At 44.2% G+C, this 17,782-nt stretch overlaps 1 protein-coding gene across 1 annotated transcript; it reads right to left on the reverse strand.

Annotated features, from left to right (window-relative positions):
• Positions 1 to 9,164: 9,164 nt before the first annotated feature.
• On the reverse strand, positions 9,165 to 10,334 carry LOC120674685. Its single transcript, XM_039955823.1, has 4 exons — positions 10,326 to 10,334; positions 10,120 to 10,293; positions 9,909 to 10,041; positions 9,165 to 9,753 (listed from the first exon to the last, which is right to left on the reverse strand). Exons 1-4 carry the CDS (start codon positions 10,332 to 10,334, stop codon positions 9,533 to 9,535), a joined length of 537 nt encoding a protein of 178 aa, XP_039811757.1. The 3' UTR covers positions 9,165 to 9,532.
• Between the last annotated feature and the right edge of the window lie 7,448 nt (positions 10,335 to 17,782).

Here is a 17,782-nt window from a genome sequence, read left to right on the forward strand (position 1 = left end):
GGCGCAAGAGCCCAAAGCCAACGTAACAGACAGCAAAATAGTTCACTTTTTCAAAAGCAACAGAGCAATGAAGCAACAAGATGGGACACTCCAAAAGGACCACAGCAACTCTACTCTTCCTCTTCTTCATGATCTTCAGGGGCTGGCAGGAAAAGCCATGTATGTGGATCTTCAGACTGCTGTACGAGGATCATGTAAGCGCACGCCATCAAGCCCTTGACTCCTTCACTCAGCCTCCCCTGGAAGTCTGAATTGTAAAGACCTGCCCAGTGGTTCATAAACGAACAAGAGTGAAGCAAAATTTCAGCAGGATGACGAATAATCTTAGCATCAAACACCGCTTTGTTTCGACATTTCCAAATCGCCCAACAAACGGCCGCAAAACCGAAATGATGAACAGCTTGCCCATTAGGCAGCCATCTACAAATCCATTCCTTATATTGTGTACAATTTCTAGGTGTTGAAATTGTGCCAAGAAAGTGACCAACTATAGCCCACATGCATTTGGTCACAGGGCACTAGAAGAAGAGGTGGTCAATGGTTTCTAGCTGATCACAGAAAATGCAGGATGGATTGCCTAACCAATTTCTTTTAACCATGTTGTCTTTAGTCAAGATAGCCCCTTTCTCCAATAGCCAAGTGAAGATTTTGATTTTGTAAGGCAACTTGGATTTCCAGATATGACAGAAGGTTTTAGTATTTCCAACAGTTGATAAATGCTCATACACCGATTTTGTAGTAAATTTCTTTTTACTATTCCATTTCCACAAAGTAATGTCATCCTGATTCTCAAAATTGTAAGAGAAGACATTGTCAACCACAGTTAACCATTCATCAAAAAGAAATGGTGGTAACCATCTACTAAAATCAAGTTCTCCATTTCTCCTCAGTACCTCATAAACTGTAATTCCTTTTTCATCACATAAATCATACAACACAGGATGGTTAATGCATAAAGGTTGTTCTTTGAGCCAACTATCTTCCCAGAACAAAGAGTTCTTCCCATTTTTGGTCAGTATTTTCCTCCCCCTTAGATAAACATGTTTAACTTTCAGCAGATTTGTCCAAATGGGGGAATCATCTCATTTGTGCTTGACAGATCTGATGGTGTCCTTCTGAAGATACTTCTTTTTGACTAAAGTTTGCCAGAGACCATCTTCTTTCTCAAGTTTCCACCACCATTTACTTAAAAGGCTGATATTCATTTTGAAAATGTCTTTTACACCCAAACCTCCTTTTTGTTTACTCAAGCAGATCACACTCCATTTAACAAGATGATATTTCTTTTTTGTTCCTCCACCTTGCCAAAAGAAAGACCTTCTCTGCTTGTCAAGAATATTGACCACAGATTTGGGCAAGAGGTAAATGGACATGTGATAGATAAAGGAACTAGACAAACTGGAATTTATTAAAGTGGTTCTACCAGCAATGGATAGAGAACTCCCTTTCAAGGTTGCCAGTTTTTTCTCCCATTCATCTCATTCTAAAACCCTAGTCACCTGAAGTCTGATCGCTAAAGGCACTGGGGGGTTTGGAAGGCCAAGCTCTCGTGGTCAGTGCCATTGGCGCCCAGAGGGACGCCGCTACGCTGCTGCATCTTCTACACCGACAAGAACGCCTACTTCCTCTATGGATCAGGCATCAATGGTTGCTGCTACTGCAAATGCTGGTATAATGATCTACCATTTGTTTCCGCATTAGATTGATTTGGCATGAACTAGGTTATGTAAGGTTCCTGGGTAATGTGCCTCTAATGTTTAGTCTGTGTGACACCTCTGGTATCTGTACGCTAAAAGTCAGTCAACTTAATTCATTTAACCCATAGGAGGGAATTAAGGAATTAAAATAAGAAGGAAAAAGTTAAATTAAATTCAAATCACACCTTTTGGATTATGTATGTGAGGGCAAGAATATTTAAAATACATTCAAATCATATTTGAAAACATGCACAAAAACAATCTTGGGCTGAAACTAGTACCTTAAATGACATGTGCCTAATTCATGTTTCAGCCAAATCCACTCAAAAATTAAATAAAACTAAAGCCCTTTATCGCAAGTTTGTAATTATGAAATAGTTCAAAATGTGAACTTCAAATAAAAATTTGCCTGAAACAAAAGTTGTAGATCTTGAAAAGTTACACAACTTTAATATTTAAAAGTTTTTCATTTGAACCCCTTAAGATAGAGATAATTTTAGTTTACAGAGAGGCCCTTGAACTTTTGGAATTTACAAAATAGTCCCTACTTCCTTTCCCCTCTCTGCTCCGCCGCTGTGCGCCCGTACGCCGCCTGTGGACCTCGTCCGCGGCCAAGTGGACCCGAGAGAGCCCGCCAGTGCCACCCGTCCTGCCCCTTGGCTTCTCCCCGTGTGCACACACGTCTTGGACTTGATGCAGCAAGAGCTTGCGCTAGCGCCGCCACCTCGCCGGCTGTCCGGTTCGGACCTCTCCCAGCCGTGCATTGCCTCCCAGGCGAAGCAAACTCACCTCCCACTCTCACTCTTGCGCCTATAAGTACCCTGGAGCCAGCCCTCACGCGCGCCATTGCTCCTTCCCTGCTTCGCCTCCTCCTTCCTCGCCGGCGAAGCGCCACGCCATGCCGACGAGCCCCCTCCGCCCCTGCATTGCCCGGGATGAGCATCTGCACACCTTCCTCGACCTCCTGTGAAGCTGTCAAGCCTAGCCGTGCCGGCTCGAGCTTGCCGGACTTGGACGCGCACCTCCGCCGCCTCTGCTCCACCGTGGAGCCACCTCCTCCGACCACCTCCGGCCCAAACCCGACCACCTCGAGGTTCGCCATTGAGCCTCAAACCTTTTCCCCCCCACCTCTCCCTCACCGCCGGCGACGGACCTCGCCGGAATCACTTGGACTCCGTGCGAGTACACGCGTCCAGGGACCTATTCTAGTGAATTTTGAAAATGCATAGAAATTCGTAGGAAAATCAAAAAAATATAAATCCTAATGTTCTGGAATATTTGCAATGAAATCTACAAGTTTTGTTACATGCAAATCTTTAGAATCTGTTCACATTTTAATCTACAAAAAAGAATATATTAAATAGCACATAAATGTTCTAGTAGTTTGGTTCACTGAATGGATCTGATTTTTTGATATGTCGATCTTAGTGATGTTAGAAACATCTGGTAAAAATATGAGCTCTGTTTGAAATCATTTACTTCCTCGCATGAGCAAGATTCCTAGATCTACTAGTTATATTTATGTATTAATGCTGGTGAAACTAGACATGGGTTAGCTCTGAAATTTTTCCTGGATGAGCATGTTAATGAACTCTTGCTGATCTGCAAGTTTGAGAAATTTTAGAGCTAGTTTGCTATATATTCTGTTTAATGCTTGTTTGATGAACTTAATTCATGGTATATAGTTCCTGTGTTTAGAAAAATCTAGATTTATTTCTGGAATCTTTTTGTAGCCATGTAATCATGTATGTAAAGTTTGAGCTCCTTTTTACTGAGTATTTTTACAGTTATAATTCATGCTTGTTATATCATGCCTAGATTTGTTAATTTCACTCTGAATGCAATATTTTATATCTGGTCATGATCCTTGGACCTATTCTTAGTTAGTATTAATACTATCTGTGGTCAAAATTGGACATACAGTAATTGTCATCTTGAATCTTGAATTAATATGCAAGTTCATATATAGTTTAATGCATAAGTAATAGATCTGGTAGAAGTAATGCTTGATAATTTTACTTAAACATTCTTAGTCTATTTCTTCGCTCTGGTAAAAGTTTGAGGTCCATAACCCTGGTGGAACTCCATGTGGAATTTAAATGTGTGGCTAGCATGTTAGTTTTGTTAACTTTATAACTCCTGTTTTATGAGTACATAAAATCTGGAAAAATTACAATGCTGAGTATGACATACATAGATGTTGCTGTAATTTTGGTAGTGCCAGAAACCATTCCTAACAACCTGTGCAAATTCGTGAAATTTCTAGGTTAATATGATTAGATGATTTCTAGTCTAGAAATTAAAACCACCCCAACACAATTATTCATGAAGTAAGTTAATTATAGGTACTACTCCATAAATGACTGCCCAGGAAATGAAATTACAAGATCATCACTGAATTAACATTTTGTTGAACTGCAACTATATCGTGAAGGAAAGAAACCTCATATCATGTTGTAATAATAAATCTTTGCATTGCATATAGAAACGGTTAATCTCGCAGACGGTAAATACGAGTTGGTTCCTTCGGACTGTCTTACTGCAACGGAAGTTAATCTTAATTGTGCTAACTTGAACCAAGACCTGGGCCAAGCCCCAGAGGACTCTCAGTGTGACAGTGCCCAAGAAGGCAAGCCCCGGTGCATAATCCCATTATTTTCCGTGTTATAATCATCTAACTATTCGTATATGTTGTAATAATTTTATTTGCACATTTATGTTTTCTTAGGCGTTGATCGAAAACCTTAAATGCATGATCCCTAGGTACCTATGTTTATTATTCGGATCTTTTTATCGACTAGTCGCCCCGCTAACTAGGAACGGAAGAAGTCGAGAGGTTTCTTGCCTTTCGCGAGAATATAGGATTTGACTGACTTTAATTACTGCTGCAATATAAGGACAACGGGCGGGGTTGTGTAGTTGTGATACCCCGCTGGTGTAGTCGGAATTGGTTAAGGTCACAGTGTGTGGCTCATTTCGTTAAGCGTTTAAAAGTACTAGCCACATGCCGAGAAATATGGTAATTGGTAAGCTTAAGTACCTAATCGGACCAGCACGTGGAACGTTGGTACCCTCTTTGTAGAAGTAGGGTTTAATTTTTGTCGCGACATACAGGTGCAGAGTGGTCGGACTCTGTAGTCAGGGAGGGTACCCCGTGTGTCAGACTCGGGGCAGTGGGACTGTTTATAGGCATAGAATATTCTAGAGTAAGGGATAGCTCATGGATATACCTTACCTCTCTTGTAACTACCCAAATATGCGTAGAACTAGCTGCAGTACAAAGGAAACTACCCGATTGTGTTGTAGTAGGACTCCAACTGTACTCGGCTAGGACTTTCCATGTAACCATGTCCCCCCGAATATATAAGGGTGGGCAAGGATCCCCTCCAAACATCATCAACACCTAAGGCAATACAAACAACCACAAAGGATGTAGGGTATTACGCAACTCGCGGTCTGAACCTGTCTAAATCTTTGTGTTCCTTGCACCATCGAGTTCCAGAGCAGTCGATCCCTACCTACAAACCTTACTGCTAAGGGTATCCCTGAGCAGGCTTGGCAGTAAACACCGACAGCTGGCGCGCCAGGTATGGGATTTGGCGAGTTCATCGGTGCGATGGCCGGATCAAGCGACACCAACAACGTGCCTGAGGGCACAACCCTTGTTTTCGGTTCCTCGGCTTGCACGGCTGACGGATCGGGCGGCTTCTCCAGCCACCTTGTCATGCCCAACTCGCCTAAACCAAAAACCACTTTCCAATCCGCCGACATCTGCGAGTTCGTAGAACTCGACAGAAAGCAAGCTCCACCCAAACTTAGTTCAGATATTCCAGAAAACGTGTCGACTCCAACTCGAATTCTCGAGTTAGCCGAGTCCGATACAAACTCTGACCCCGAAAATCTCCAATTTTCTGAAACCCTCGAAAAATACCTGACTTATCTCAAGTCAATCAAACGCCCCAAGATCGACAACTCAGAACTACTCGATGGAGTAGATCGAGTTTCACGATCAATAGAGGGATGCATTAAACTAGCAGAATCCACTCTTGACTCATCAAAAACACAGCAGAACCCAGAGGCATTGAAGCCACCACAGGAACGCTCGGGTGATAGAGGTAGATCGAGTAGATTCTACGCTCATCGACTGCATTAAGATGGCTGAAGGCACTCTGCAAAACAAGAAGCAGAAATCGGGAGGAGGAATCTGCGGGAGATCTGGAAGGACAAACCCCCGGCTTGTTCGGATGGGACTGTCTTTCTCCAGGAAACCTCAGAATCCTTCACCGAAACCTGCTCATAGTCGGATTCCTGAACCAGACGAATCCTTATTCGATCAGGACTTTGATCAATTCATGAATAGCCTCGACACCTTTGAACCATTTAATGATCTCGAAGACTAGTCTGACAGTGTCAATCTGTTCATGGACGCTATGACCCAACTGCCCCAGAATGCAGACACTCTCTGGGAACTGGCCAAGCTCAAAAAGGGAAAAATCCAAAGCTTCAGAAGAATCCAGCAAGTCGATCTTCGACAAACCCTAGATCAAGGAGCCTGAAGGATTGACTCCCACACAATCATGGCTTTATTGGATGAACGAGAATGCCCTCTGTGCAGAGATGGGAATTCCGCTTCTCGCTCACCCAAAGCACACATATTCACAAATCGGCGATTCCGACTCCGAGTACTCTTCTGACCTGGAGGATGAACTGGACAACCTGATCCAGTACAGTAAGGAAGTCGAATCCAACTCGACTAAGAATTCCAAGTGCGATCAGGACTCCCTCCCAAACTTGGTCATATATGCAACGCCGCAAGGACGAACAGTGCGCTTGAAGGAGACACAAGATTCTAAGGCTTCCAGCTCTCAGCCAACGGATCTTCCCTTTCAGCAGACCACTCCGCTAGACCCGTCTTCAAGCAAACAAGACTAAGAAATTCAAGATCTTTGTCGTGAAATCCTCATGATTCGCATCTCTGAAGTTCATGAACCAGAGGATGACTCCACGGAGCGTCTCAATCTCGACGATTACAATTCTGATGACTTTGACGAGTATCTTTCCGACAACATGGAAACTACTCCCCCACGGTCACAGAAGCCCAAGCTGCTACCAAGCAAGACTTGCCTGCACCTACTCCAGCAGTAATAGTTACAGTCCAACTGGAGGAACCTGGAGCAGCAGAAGACCTCTACGAGCGTCATCGCCTGCTTAATCAGAAAAGGGCATTTAGGTGCCAGTGCCTCGCCAACCGCCAGCAAGAACAGCAAGGCGACAACTACAACTACTCCAATAGCGACCTTCGCAATGTGATCAACATTGGTCGTGATGCGTGCAACATCATCATCTCAAGGAGAAAGGAGCGTGAGGAAATAGAGGCATATAGCCCTTCTTCCAACTACCACATTCCAGCACATGCTTCCACATCCTTCAAGAAGCGCAAGCCAGCAAGTACCCTCCCACAGGGTAAGCCTCGCACCCAACACCATGGAGAAACATCTCTTGGCGGAGACAAGATCAAAAAAATGCTCCTACACAAGTGCTTCATGCACCCAAAGAGCTCCCATACGATCTTCGAGTGCAACTCGCTCCGCAAGGCCCTTGGGGCACCACCAGTAAACGAGACTTTACATAAAATCTAGTCGACTCTCATACCGACTAGTATTACTCCCGAATGTTTTTTATCCATGTAAACCATTGCTCATGTTTACGGGCAAGGGGTAGGTCTTAAGAGTCAGAGTCTGTTATTTTACAATCGTTGTAATCTTGACGACTCTTCAATAAAAGTTGATTCCTTCATAAATCGACTACTTTGCTCTCACTCATCGGATCTATACCCCATAAACAATGCTACTCTGAATGCTCTGCTCAACATGGAGCAGTAATCGAGTAGTTTTTTATGGTTTACCTCGAGTATTCTTTCGATATTTTTGTCTTGGGTAACCCGACGGGGTTCATCCTAACAGACTTGTCCTAAGAGTTACTCAAGTCCTTGGGTAGGACACCCTACTCGCTGGCTCGATTAGGTTTTGGATATCCTTTTGATATTTTCGTGTCTTGGGTAACCCGACGGGGTTCATCCTAACAGACTTGTCTTAAGGATTACTCCAGTCCTTGGTTAAGGACACCCTACTCGCTGGCTCGAGTAGGTTTTGGATACTCTTTCGATATTTTTGTCTTGGGTAACCTGACGGGGTTCATCTTAACAGACCTGTCCTAAGAGTTACTCTAGTACTTGGTTAGGACACCCTACTCGCTGGCTCGAGTAGGTTTTGGATATCCTTTCGACATTTTCATCTTGGGTAACCCGACAGGGTTCATCCTAACAAACATGTCTTAAGGATTACTCCAGTCCTTGGTTAGGACACCCTACTCGCTATCTCGAGTAGGTTTTGGATACTCTTTCGACATTTTCGCCTTGAGTAACCCGACGGGGTTCATCCTAACAGACTTGTCCTAAGAGTTACTCCAGTCCTTGGTTAGGACACCCTACTCGCTTGCTCGAGTAGGTTTTGGATATTCTTTTGACATTTTTGTCTTGGGTAACCTAACGAGGTTCACCCTAATAGACTTGTCCTTAGAATTACTCCAGTCCTTGATTAGGACACCCTACTCGCTGGCCCGAGTAGTTTTGGATATTTCTAAGACGGTTTCGTCTTGGGTAACTCGACAGGGTTCATCCTAACAGATCTATCTTAGAAATTACTCCAGTCCTTGGATAGGACACCTTACTCGCCTTGCTCGAGTAAGTTTGGGAAATTTTTAAAATATTTTCGTCTTGGATAACTCGACAGAGTTCATCCTAACAGACCTATTTTAGAAAGCAATCCAGTTCTTGTGTAGGACATACTACTCGCTGGATCGAGTAGTTTGGGGAATATTTTCACAAAAAGTTTTTCCCACTTGGGAGACCAGATAAGGTCTATCCTAACCGGTCAACTGTGAAAGCTATTCCAATGAGCATAAAACAAGTTTTTTGTACCCTAAATAGGTTGACACGAGTCTCCTGCTTGCTTAGACCACAAAGGGAGTTTCAACTTCGGAACTTTTTGCTTCGAGTACTCGACGGGTGTTACTCGCTTGCTCGAAATACCAAAAGTGTTCTGTTTTCCCTTGGTACTCTGAGTAGTTGTCGAGAGTCTCTAGTTCACCTGTGCCATCCAAGGCACCTAATTCTCCAAGTACTCGATAAGAGTTCTCCCTTATTTGATGGGACAATCAAGCCCATCAGAGCACCGCTCTAACCTACATATCTCTTTTTCAAAAAGAAATCTGGATTAAGCTACGGCTTAAACCACCCTCTTAGTGCTTTTTCCACTTGGTTAATCACGCGGGATTCAATCCTAACCGGTCAGCACTAGAGTTCTGATTAAGAATCATACAACTTGACCCTAATCGAGAATACTCTGCCTCTTAAGGCATCTATGGTTACAACTCTTTGTATCCACTATCACGATTGAGTTAGCGTGATGCCGCCAGAACTCATCCCTTTCGAGTATCAATTACTCGACAATCCAAAGGATTGCATAATCCTACCGTAAAACAAGTACTTGACATTACACAAATATTAAACATTTGTTCAAAGTACTTTTGGCCCACACGCCAAACAATTTTCACAAGCAGTTCAGGGAGACCTAGACTTGTTCAAAGTCTCCACTATCTGGTCTGCTACGGCAGGAGTTTCTTACAGATACTGATTGAATTGTTCATCAGTACAGTCAGCCTTTGCGCCCTTCCCAAGTGGATCAAGGGGAGTATGTGTCCAGTAGGACCTCACCAACCCGAGTACATGTTCCACGTATTGTCGGGTGGTTGTGGAGACGTACCTTTCAAAGCTCTCAGGTACTTTCCGAAGCCTCCCCGCCAGCGTAAGCGGTTTCTTTTTCATTCCCCTCCGGGATCTCCACAAGTCCTGCCACATCTTGAGCAGCATCTCTGAGTTCTTCAAGCTCTTGCTGCATCAAGTCCCGAGATTCTGACAAAGTTTTAAGCTGTTGAAGACAAGTTGCCACCTCTCGGTCAGAATCCGTCTTGATCTTCTTGAGCTTCTCGATTTCATCTGTGTTTCGGTACATAAGAATCATTAGATCCAGTACCAAGCTTTCTTCAATCTTTAAAGATTTTGTGCAAGATGTGTACTCGATTAGAATTAAACCTTATAAACACCAGGCAGAAGAATCTACTTGATTGCATCATATATGCTAAAAGACTAACCTTTCTTGGCCTTGGAAAGTTTCTTGATTTTCTCCTGAAAAGCCTTCTCGGACGAGAGTGTTTTTACCCGCTCTCTCAGAGCATTTAGCTCCGCATTGTCCGGAGGCTGGCTACTCCCCTCCTCCAACACCTCCTGTCAAGAAATAAAAACAAAAGATCAGTATATACTATTCGATCTATACAAAAGTACTCGACATATTCGACTACTTACCCCAGCAGCTTGAATGCAAGCTTTAGCTTCTCTTGCGGCATGACACTTCCCGATGAAATCTGGGAAGTACTCGCCCGCACCACGGAGACCGCCTTTTCTGGCACATCTACAACTTTCTCTACAATATCCCCTATATTTTAGGAATTTAGAGGAAAAACGGGTTACTAATCCAAACTAAGAGCAAAGGAAAGCACTCTTATCAGTACAAAAGGCATTATAAGTTTACCTGTAGGGGTTTCCTCAGACTGCTTCTCGCCGCCTCCCTCAGGAAGCTTCTCGCCGCCTTCCTCCTCTGGAAGCTTGTCGCTTCCACTGCCCTCCAGGAGACTTTCATCGCTCCTCTCAACATCTGGCAATGGAGAATTCCGAAGCATGGCATCCGCCATGTCCTCTGCTTCGCAAGCACTCATCTCTGGAGTGGTCGGGGGCTTCTCCACTACCGATTTGGGGGCTGAGTCGTCTTCAGTTTCCCCTCTTGCCTCCAGGAGTACATAACTATCAAGACAAAGAAGCTGAAATATACTCGATACACAGCCAAATCTATAAACAAGTTCAAAAGAATTTACGTAGATGCCCTCATCACGGCAAATTTCCTGATGCCAAACTTTTGGGTAGGCCTCACGATGACGGCCTGCTTACCCGTATCTCCGACATTATCTACATTGGAACTACTCGCCGGTCGAGTAGTCCCAGTCCCTTTTGACGGGTCCACTGTGGCGGAAGGGACGGTTTGTTCCACCACAGCATCATCCCTAGATGCTGAAGGCCGTGGCATTTTAGCCACCGGACTTGAAAAAGCAAAAAAAAAATCAAAACCAGCAAATCGAAGACGAATATACTCGATTATAATCAACTAGCTACTTACCTATTGCTAGTAGTCTGTGAGGAGCTGCTACACTTCCTCACTGCCGAACGTGTACCCTTGGGGTGTCCCACCTGGGTATCCGTGCTTGGGGTGGGGTTGTGCTCCCCGTCACTCTTCTCCCCAGCCGCCTCTTCATCTGCATAACCAAAGTCAGACATTAGTACTATTTATATAAGATTTCATATGAACATGCTAGGACTTGGTTGACAGTATAAGAGCACATGGAGAAAGAAAAATGACGATTAAGTGCCTAGCAGTGGAGGACTACTCTTAAAATGCTCCACGTCCTCCTACAGAAAGCAAAATTCTATCAGAATCACACTAAGGTAAATTACTTGATAACTACAAATCGACTACCCTTATCAGTACCTACTTCGGAGGACTCGTAGCAGAAAAAGTATCAGGAACAACAGGTACTAGCTTTACATTCCTTAGCAGTCGTTGGACTCGATTAAGTACTTCTTCATCTGAGATCTCTTCCTCCAAGAATCATGATGAATCAGTCGTTCCTTGATACTGGAAACCAAATGTTTCCCGAGCCTCTAGCGGCTGGATTCTCCTTTTCATCCAGTCGAATACAATAGCATCTCCAGTTAAATTCCTTTGCCTAAGATCGACAATTCTTGAAAGAAGCTCAGGGATTTGACTATCATCGATTGGTTTCTTATTCCACTCAGGCCATTGAATCGGAGGGTCTGGAGTAATCATTGGTACACTCTCCCACTGGTTCTCTACATAAAACCATTTGGGTTTCCAGTTGATTACCTTGCTACTAAGCTTATAGGGGATATAAACTTTATCCTTCCCCTGTCTAAGTTGAAGACCCACACCTCCTACTACATCTAAAACATAGGAATCTGACTGCGGTTTAAGATGGAATAGAAACCAGAAAAGCTCAAAATGGGGCTCGATGCCCAGAAAAGCTTCGCACAAAGGCACAAAGATAGAAATGTGAACAAAGGAATTGGGGGTCAAGTGATGAAGCTTGATCCTGTAGTAGCGCAGGAGCCCAGAAAAGAAAAATGAACAAGGGAGCCCCAATCCCCGTTCCAAATAAGGAGCAAAAGTGATGATTTCACCCGTATTTTCATACGGACAATCCTCACCCAAGGCAGGACGCCATTGGATGACGGATTTCTATGGCAAAAGACCAGCAGAAACTAAAGTTTCTAGGTCAGACTCAGAGCACTTACTTGCGACCCATCCTTCTTCCCGGGTTGGTTCTGCAGCTACACCCTTGCCCTTACTCGACTTCTTCGGGGGCCATCCGGAAATCAACAGAGCGCTTCACAAGCATACACTGACTAAAACCCTAAGTGGATTTGGGAAGCAAGGGAGAGCAAGAAGTTTTAGATCTCAGATGGCAAGAAAAGACCTAAACAGTAAAAGGAGAATGGCGGCCGGTGGGGTAAAAACCTAGTTACCATTCTATTTTATAATAGCGGTGGCAGCATGGTAAAATACTCAAAAGGCTAATAGTCATTTACCAATTGCGGAAAAGACGAGATTTTCTGAGACATTTCTTTTTCTGAGATTACATTCTGGGAAAAGAAAACACTCACATCCCTTGACAACTACTCGACTTTACTTCCTTCTATTGAGGATTACATTCTAGAATAAAGAAAAAGTACTCGACACAGTATAAGTACTCGATATTACAACTCGAGTACTTCTTCCTAACTAGCTTTACAATGACTCAGACCTACATGCACACCGTCTGGATCTCCTGGAGCTTCTAGTCGAGGCCTGCTGCAGCTAGATTGGCCCGAGGCCATGACAAAGTACAAATTTATTATTCCCATCAAGGGAATAATGATACCTGTATTCTGGGAGAAAAGTTTCAAGAGTTTGGAGGCAGATTACAGTAATCGCATCGCAAGATCTCTTGTAGCATCTTGCGGAGAAATTTCTCCTTCTCCCTGAATACGTTGTGACAGGATTAAGTCTCCTCACCAGAGATGTCGCCTCTTGGGTACCCACAACCTGGGAACCCCAAGAGTACGACATAACTAGCTGCAACTAGTCCACAGAGACCTGCCTCATTGGAATATGCAAGGACATGATGTCCAGCATGGATCCGATGAGAGCATTGGGGTTGCAGGATGAGGTAGCAGGGACTTTTCTTGTCACTCGCAAGTTCTCTTCTAGCATCTTTTGCTGGAAAGGACTACGCAAATTTCAGGAGGGCGAGAGCAAGAACACCAAATGCAAGCCATAGCTTCAGAATGCTGGTGCTTCTGGCAAAGGCCTCCCACCAACCATTTATAGCCGCAAGGGATCTTACTGGAGGACAACCCGTGATACTACAGTGGCAGCACTCACGGGTGCAATAATTCTCCATACAGTACAATCCCATGTGAGCATACAGTAAAGAGATATACATCCCAGGTTTTATTTCTGAAGATATTTCGGGTGCAATCAGTGTGGCGTATCCAATCGAATCATTTTTCTGGGATTTTTCACCCGAAAAAGGGTTTTTTCAGATACCGGATCTGATTAAACCTGCAGATATTCTGACGAATAAAATCTGATGCCATGTCTTAGATCCTTAATTCCAAATCTTTGCTCGGGGGACTACCCGCAGAATAAGGGATTTTGATTTAAGGCTCGGGGGCTGCGGAATATGTGCATCAGAGATTTATTTTTCAAATTTTTTTTGAAAATAATGAAGGAAAAAGACTAAAGTGACCCTCAGCCTGATTCTGTGATTCAACCTAAGGCTCGGGTGCTACTCCATATGGAACGCGAGTACTTCGCGCACCATATATGATCAAGATTTCGGGGCTTGAGCACCTCACAACCTCGAAGCAACCAAAAGTACTTAAAGGACTACTCGACGTATCTGAAGGAAGGCCCAGAAGCAACTAGAAGGATGTTCTGACTACTTGGAGTACTCGAAGACGCCCAGCCAAGTACTCGACGCCTACAGGACTCGGCTACGAAGAGCTCGGGGGCTTGTCAGACTCAGGGCAGCGGGACTGCTTATAGGCATAGAATGTTCTAGAGTAAGGGATAGCTCATGGATGTACCTTACCTCTCTTGTAACTACCAAAATTGGCGTAGAACTAGCAGCATTACAAAGGAAACTACTCGATTGTGTTGTAGTAGGACTCCAACTGTACTCGGCTAGGACTTTCCATGTAACCTTGTCCGCCCCCCCCCCCCGGATATATAAGGGTGGGCAGGGACCCCCTCCAAACATCATCAACACCTAAGGCAATACAAACAACCAAATAGAACGTAGGGTATTACGCAACTCGTGGCCCGAACCTATCTAAATTTTTGTGTTCCTTGCACCATCGAGTTCCAGAGCAGTCGATCCCTACCAACAAACCTTACTGCTAAGGGTATCCCTGAGCAGGCTTGGCGGTAAACACCAACACCGTGTCCATGGACTGGAGAAGAAAGGGGAACAGAAGCGTGGGTGAAAGCAAAGTCGATCCCCATGCGTGTGTGTTAGGTTCCCTGGCCAGATTGAAATTCGATTTGGAATCGTCCGCCTCTCACGGCATGAGACTGCTTGACAATTTTGGTCACATAGAGTAACAAGTGAAACATGATGATGATAATACTGCTAGATGATTAAATGGTTGCTCTACCATGTTTGAGTAGAGTTAGATGCAAACTTAGAATGGCTAATCTAACTAGAATGTGGTAAAGTTAAAATCTAAAAATAAGGATCAACTCTTAGAGGTGTTTTTGGCAAAACAAACCCCACAAACCAAAAAGTCTTGCATGTCTAGTTATCGGACTATGGTATATCCGGTGACGGGTAAGTCTTTCTGAGTATTAGTATACTCAGCCTTGCTTGTGGCACTATTTTTAGGTACTAACTTCGAGGATATGATTGTGAGTCTGACTTGGCTGTGTACTTTGCCTCCGGGCTAGTCTGTCAAGTGGGATGGCCCTTCAGCCAGTGCCGGTCACCCTCCCACTGAGTGACGTATTTCATACGGACTTTATCGATGCGTCACATGTTTCGCTAGATGTCTTCTACTGCTTCCGCTGAGACAATGACACTTGAATAATTTGTGGAGTTTGGAACTCTGTAGTATTTCGCTACTCTGAACATGGTTTTGTAATAAATTTACCTTTCCGCTGCAAACTCTGATGATGTATGAGATGATTTGTGTTGTAATCTCTGAGCTCACCTTCGTGTGGGTGTTGTCTATGCGAAAGAGCGTGGCTTTTATCTCGAGGAACTATCGGTGCGTGCCGAATTGGATCAGAGTTGCCTAGCAACGAAGATCAGTGCACCCGGGCCCAGTTAAATTGGATGGTTCCGCCAAAGCTAGCATCAGAGAGCTCGCAAACAGCCTACCAAAGATAGCAGCCGTTGTTTTCTAACAACAAACTTAAAACTTGAATTCAAAACTACTAAAGTCTTTGAAAAGTTTAGGATCTCCAAGGACAAGTCTAGAACGTAAAGCCCTAGGAGATCTTATGGGTATAAACAGGTGGCTTATATTGTATGGCTAACTTCCAGCACATTACATTTCAGTATTTAAATTCTGCAACTACATCGTCGCCGCAGAGGTATGCTTACTCAGTCAGCTAGGGAGTCTGACCTTCTGTCGATGATGCAAGCCGAACGCTGGAGCTCAAGCAATGGCCTACTTGAGCTGGTGCCCATATACCAACCATCGGTTGAATATATGGGGAGTAGTGGTTCGAACTTAGAATTCAATTCTGCGTCCAAGACGGTACCCAGTCAATATGTTATTTCGATGACGTATGCTTAACGTTGTCCATACGGCAGGAATTGTATGGATACCGGTTCTATAGTGATTGGTAATGTATGTGAACGCTTTCGTGAGTGCCGGCATGGAAGGTTTATTTACATACTATCAATTTTCTGCAATTACGCTAACTCGAAACCGAATCCTAGGCTAGATAGTTATATCGAGTAGTTATATAGTGAGAGACGTATTACGTATGCCACCGTAATCTAACTGCGTAAGTCCAAGGTTACTTGACAATTTTTTTCTTTGGTGAGGACGATTAGGATCTTCATTCATCCCTAAATATTCAGCAAGGAAATGTTTAAAAGAAATCCCAATCGAAAAGGTTAAAAATATATCCTTAAGAATCATCTAGGTAATCTGTGAATTCTGGAATTATTGTTTCCTCGAATTTTTAAAATATGATAATCACCTCAAAACGAGTTCGGTATGTAAGACTAAATGTAATTACTTAAATTACCAAGCTTCTGTAAAAATTTGAGAATTTTTTAAGCTTCCTACCTTAGTGTTTTCGAATTTATAGTAACCTTCTGCAAATCTGTCAACTAGCAGCAGTCTGTCTAAATGGAATTTTACGACCATCTTAATTTGCTCAATTGAAAATTCGCACAACATGAAATTTTTAGGTGATTTAATGAAGAACTTACTGTAAAATTTTGAATTATCTTGGTCAAGTGGTTTGGTAGTTATGGTCAAAATACCCACTCTCTGGACAGTCTGTTTTCTGGTTTGACATCACTTCACAACCTTGAACATATCACCTTGCTATGATTTGAATTGACCTTAGTGTTGACTAGATGAAATGTTCCTCAGTATCTTAGGCATCTTCTGCAAATTTTTGAGAATTTTCGGAGCATGTATTCCATCGTTTGGTCAATTTCTTTAACTGTCCAGAATCAGCCCATTCCTTGTTTGACTATCAGCCGATCCATCGGTATTTTGTTGGGACAGATGGACGAGCTGGTGATGATGGACGCGCAGGGGCACGTGCACTCGGCTTGTTTGCACTGGGACGGATTTTCTCGCCGTCTCTGGGAGCTTCTGAGTGCAACCGGTTACCCCCTCTCAACAGGTGGGAGCCGATCATGACTCAGGTGATCGACCACCGCCTGTTGGACACCTGGGAGACCACAGCTATGAGGGCGATGGTCACTTTCTGTACTTAGCACAGGTTGGAGGTTCTTTTGTCCGCGTTTGGGTTGTTACTCGCACACGACCTGGCCGACCTACTGTGGCGCGACAGGATGGCCAACGTGGCCACGGTTGCGACCCTCGACCCAGTCGAAGCACTACGGACGACAGTGTTGTGCTTGAACGCACTCTACCACCTCCAAATCTTCCAGAGCCAGGCCACCGCCCAGCTTGTTTACCAGGCATAGGCTCTACACCTAACCGTCCTGCTGAGGGACGAGCAGCTTCGTGAGGCCAGCAACGAGCTCGAGAGCAGGGGTGCTCTGATCACCCAGCTCGAGGGCCAGATCCAGGAGCTTCAGGACACGGTGATGGACCATGACTCTACGCTCCAATTTCTCGAGGACTAGTTCCACGACCTTCAGCTTGACCTCGACGACGCCCAGGGGTAGCTTCACATGCTGCAACACACGCAGGACGCCCTTCACGCACCACCCGATGAGATGCAGGTGGACGGTGAGGACGAGCCCCAGGAGGTCCAGGGTGTTTTTTAGGTTGACTTTGAGGAGCAGGCACCGCAGCCCGCGCAGGTCGAGACCCACTCTTCTATAGCGAGCAAGGCATCGGTCAACATGTAGACCGAGGCGCTACTCCGACTTTTGTAGACTCCTCTTAGTGTAGCCTAAATTTTGGATCATGGGCTACTAGGCTAACTCAGAGTTGAGTAACCCCTTAGTACTGATGTTAGAAGTAATCAAGTAGAAGTGAGAAGGTGATGGATGTAATGGACCTCTAATGCTACTTATGTAAAGTGTTGACAGACTGTGAGAAGCTGAACGCAGCAGCTAGTTCGAATTTTTATCCTTACTTCCGTTCTGAATTTGTTCATGAGTTGAATACCAAAGTTATTCCAAATTTCATCATC

This window comes from Panicum virgatum, chromosome 5N, assembly GCF_016808335.1.
Source record: "Panicum virgatum strain AP13 chromosome 5N, P.virgatum_v5, whole genome shotgun sequence".
Taxonomy (NCBI): domain Eukaryota; kingdom Viridiplantae; phylum Streptophyta; class Magnoliopsida; order Poales; family Poaceae; genus Panicum; species Panicum virgatum.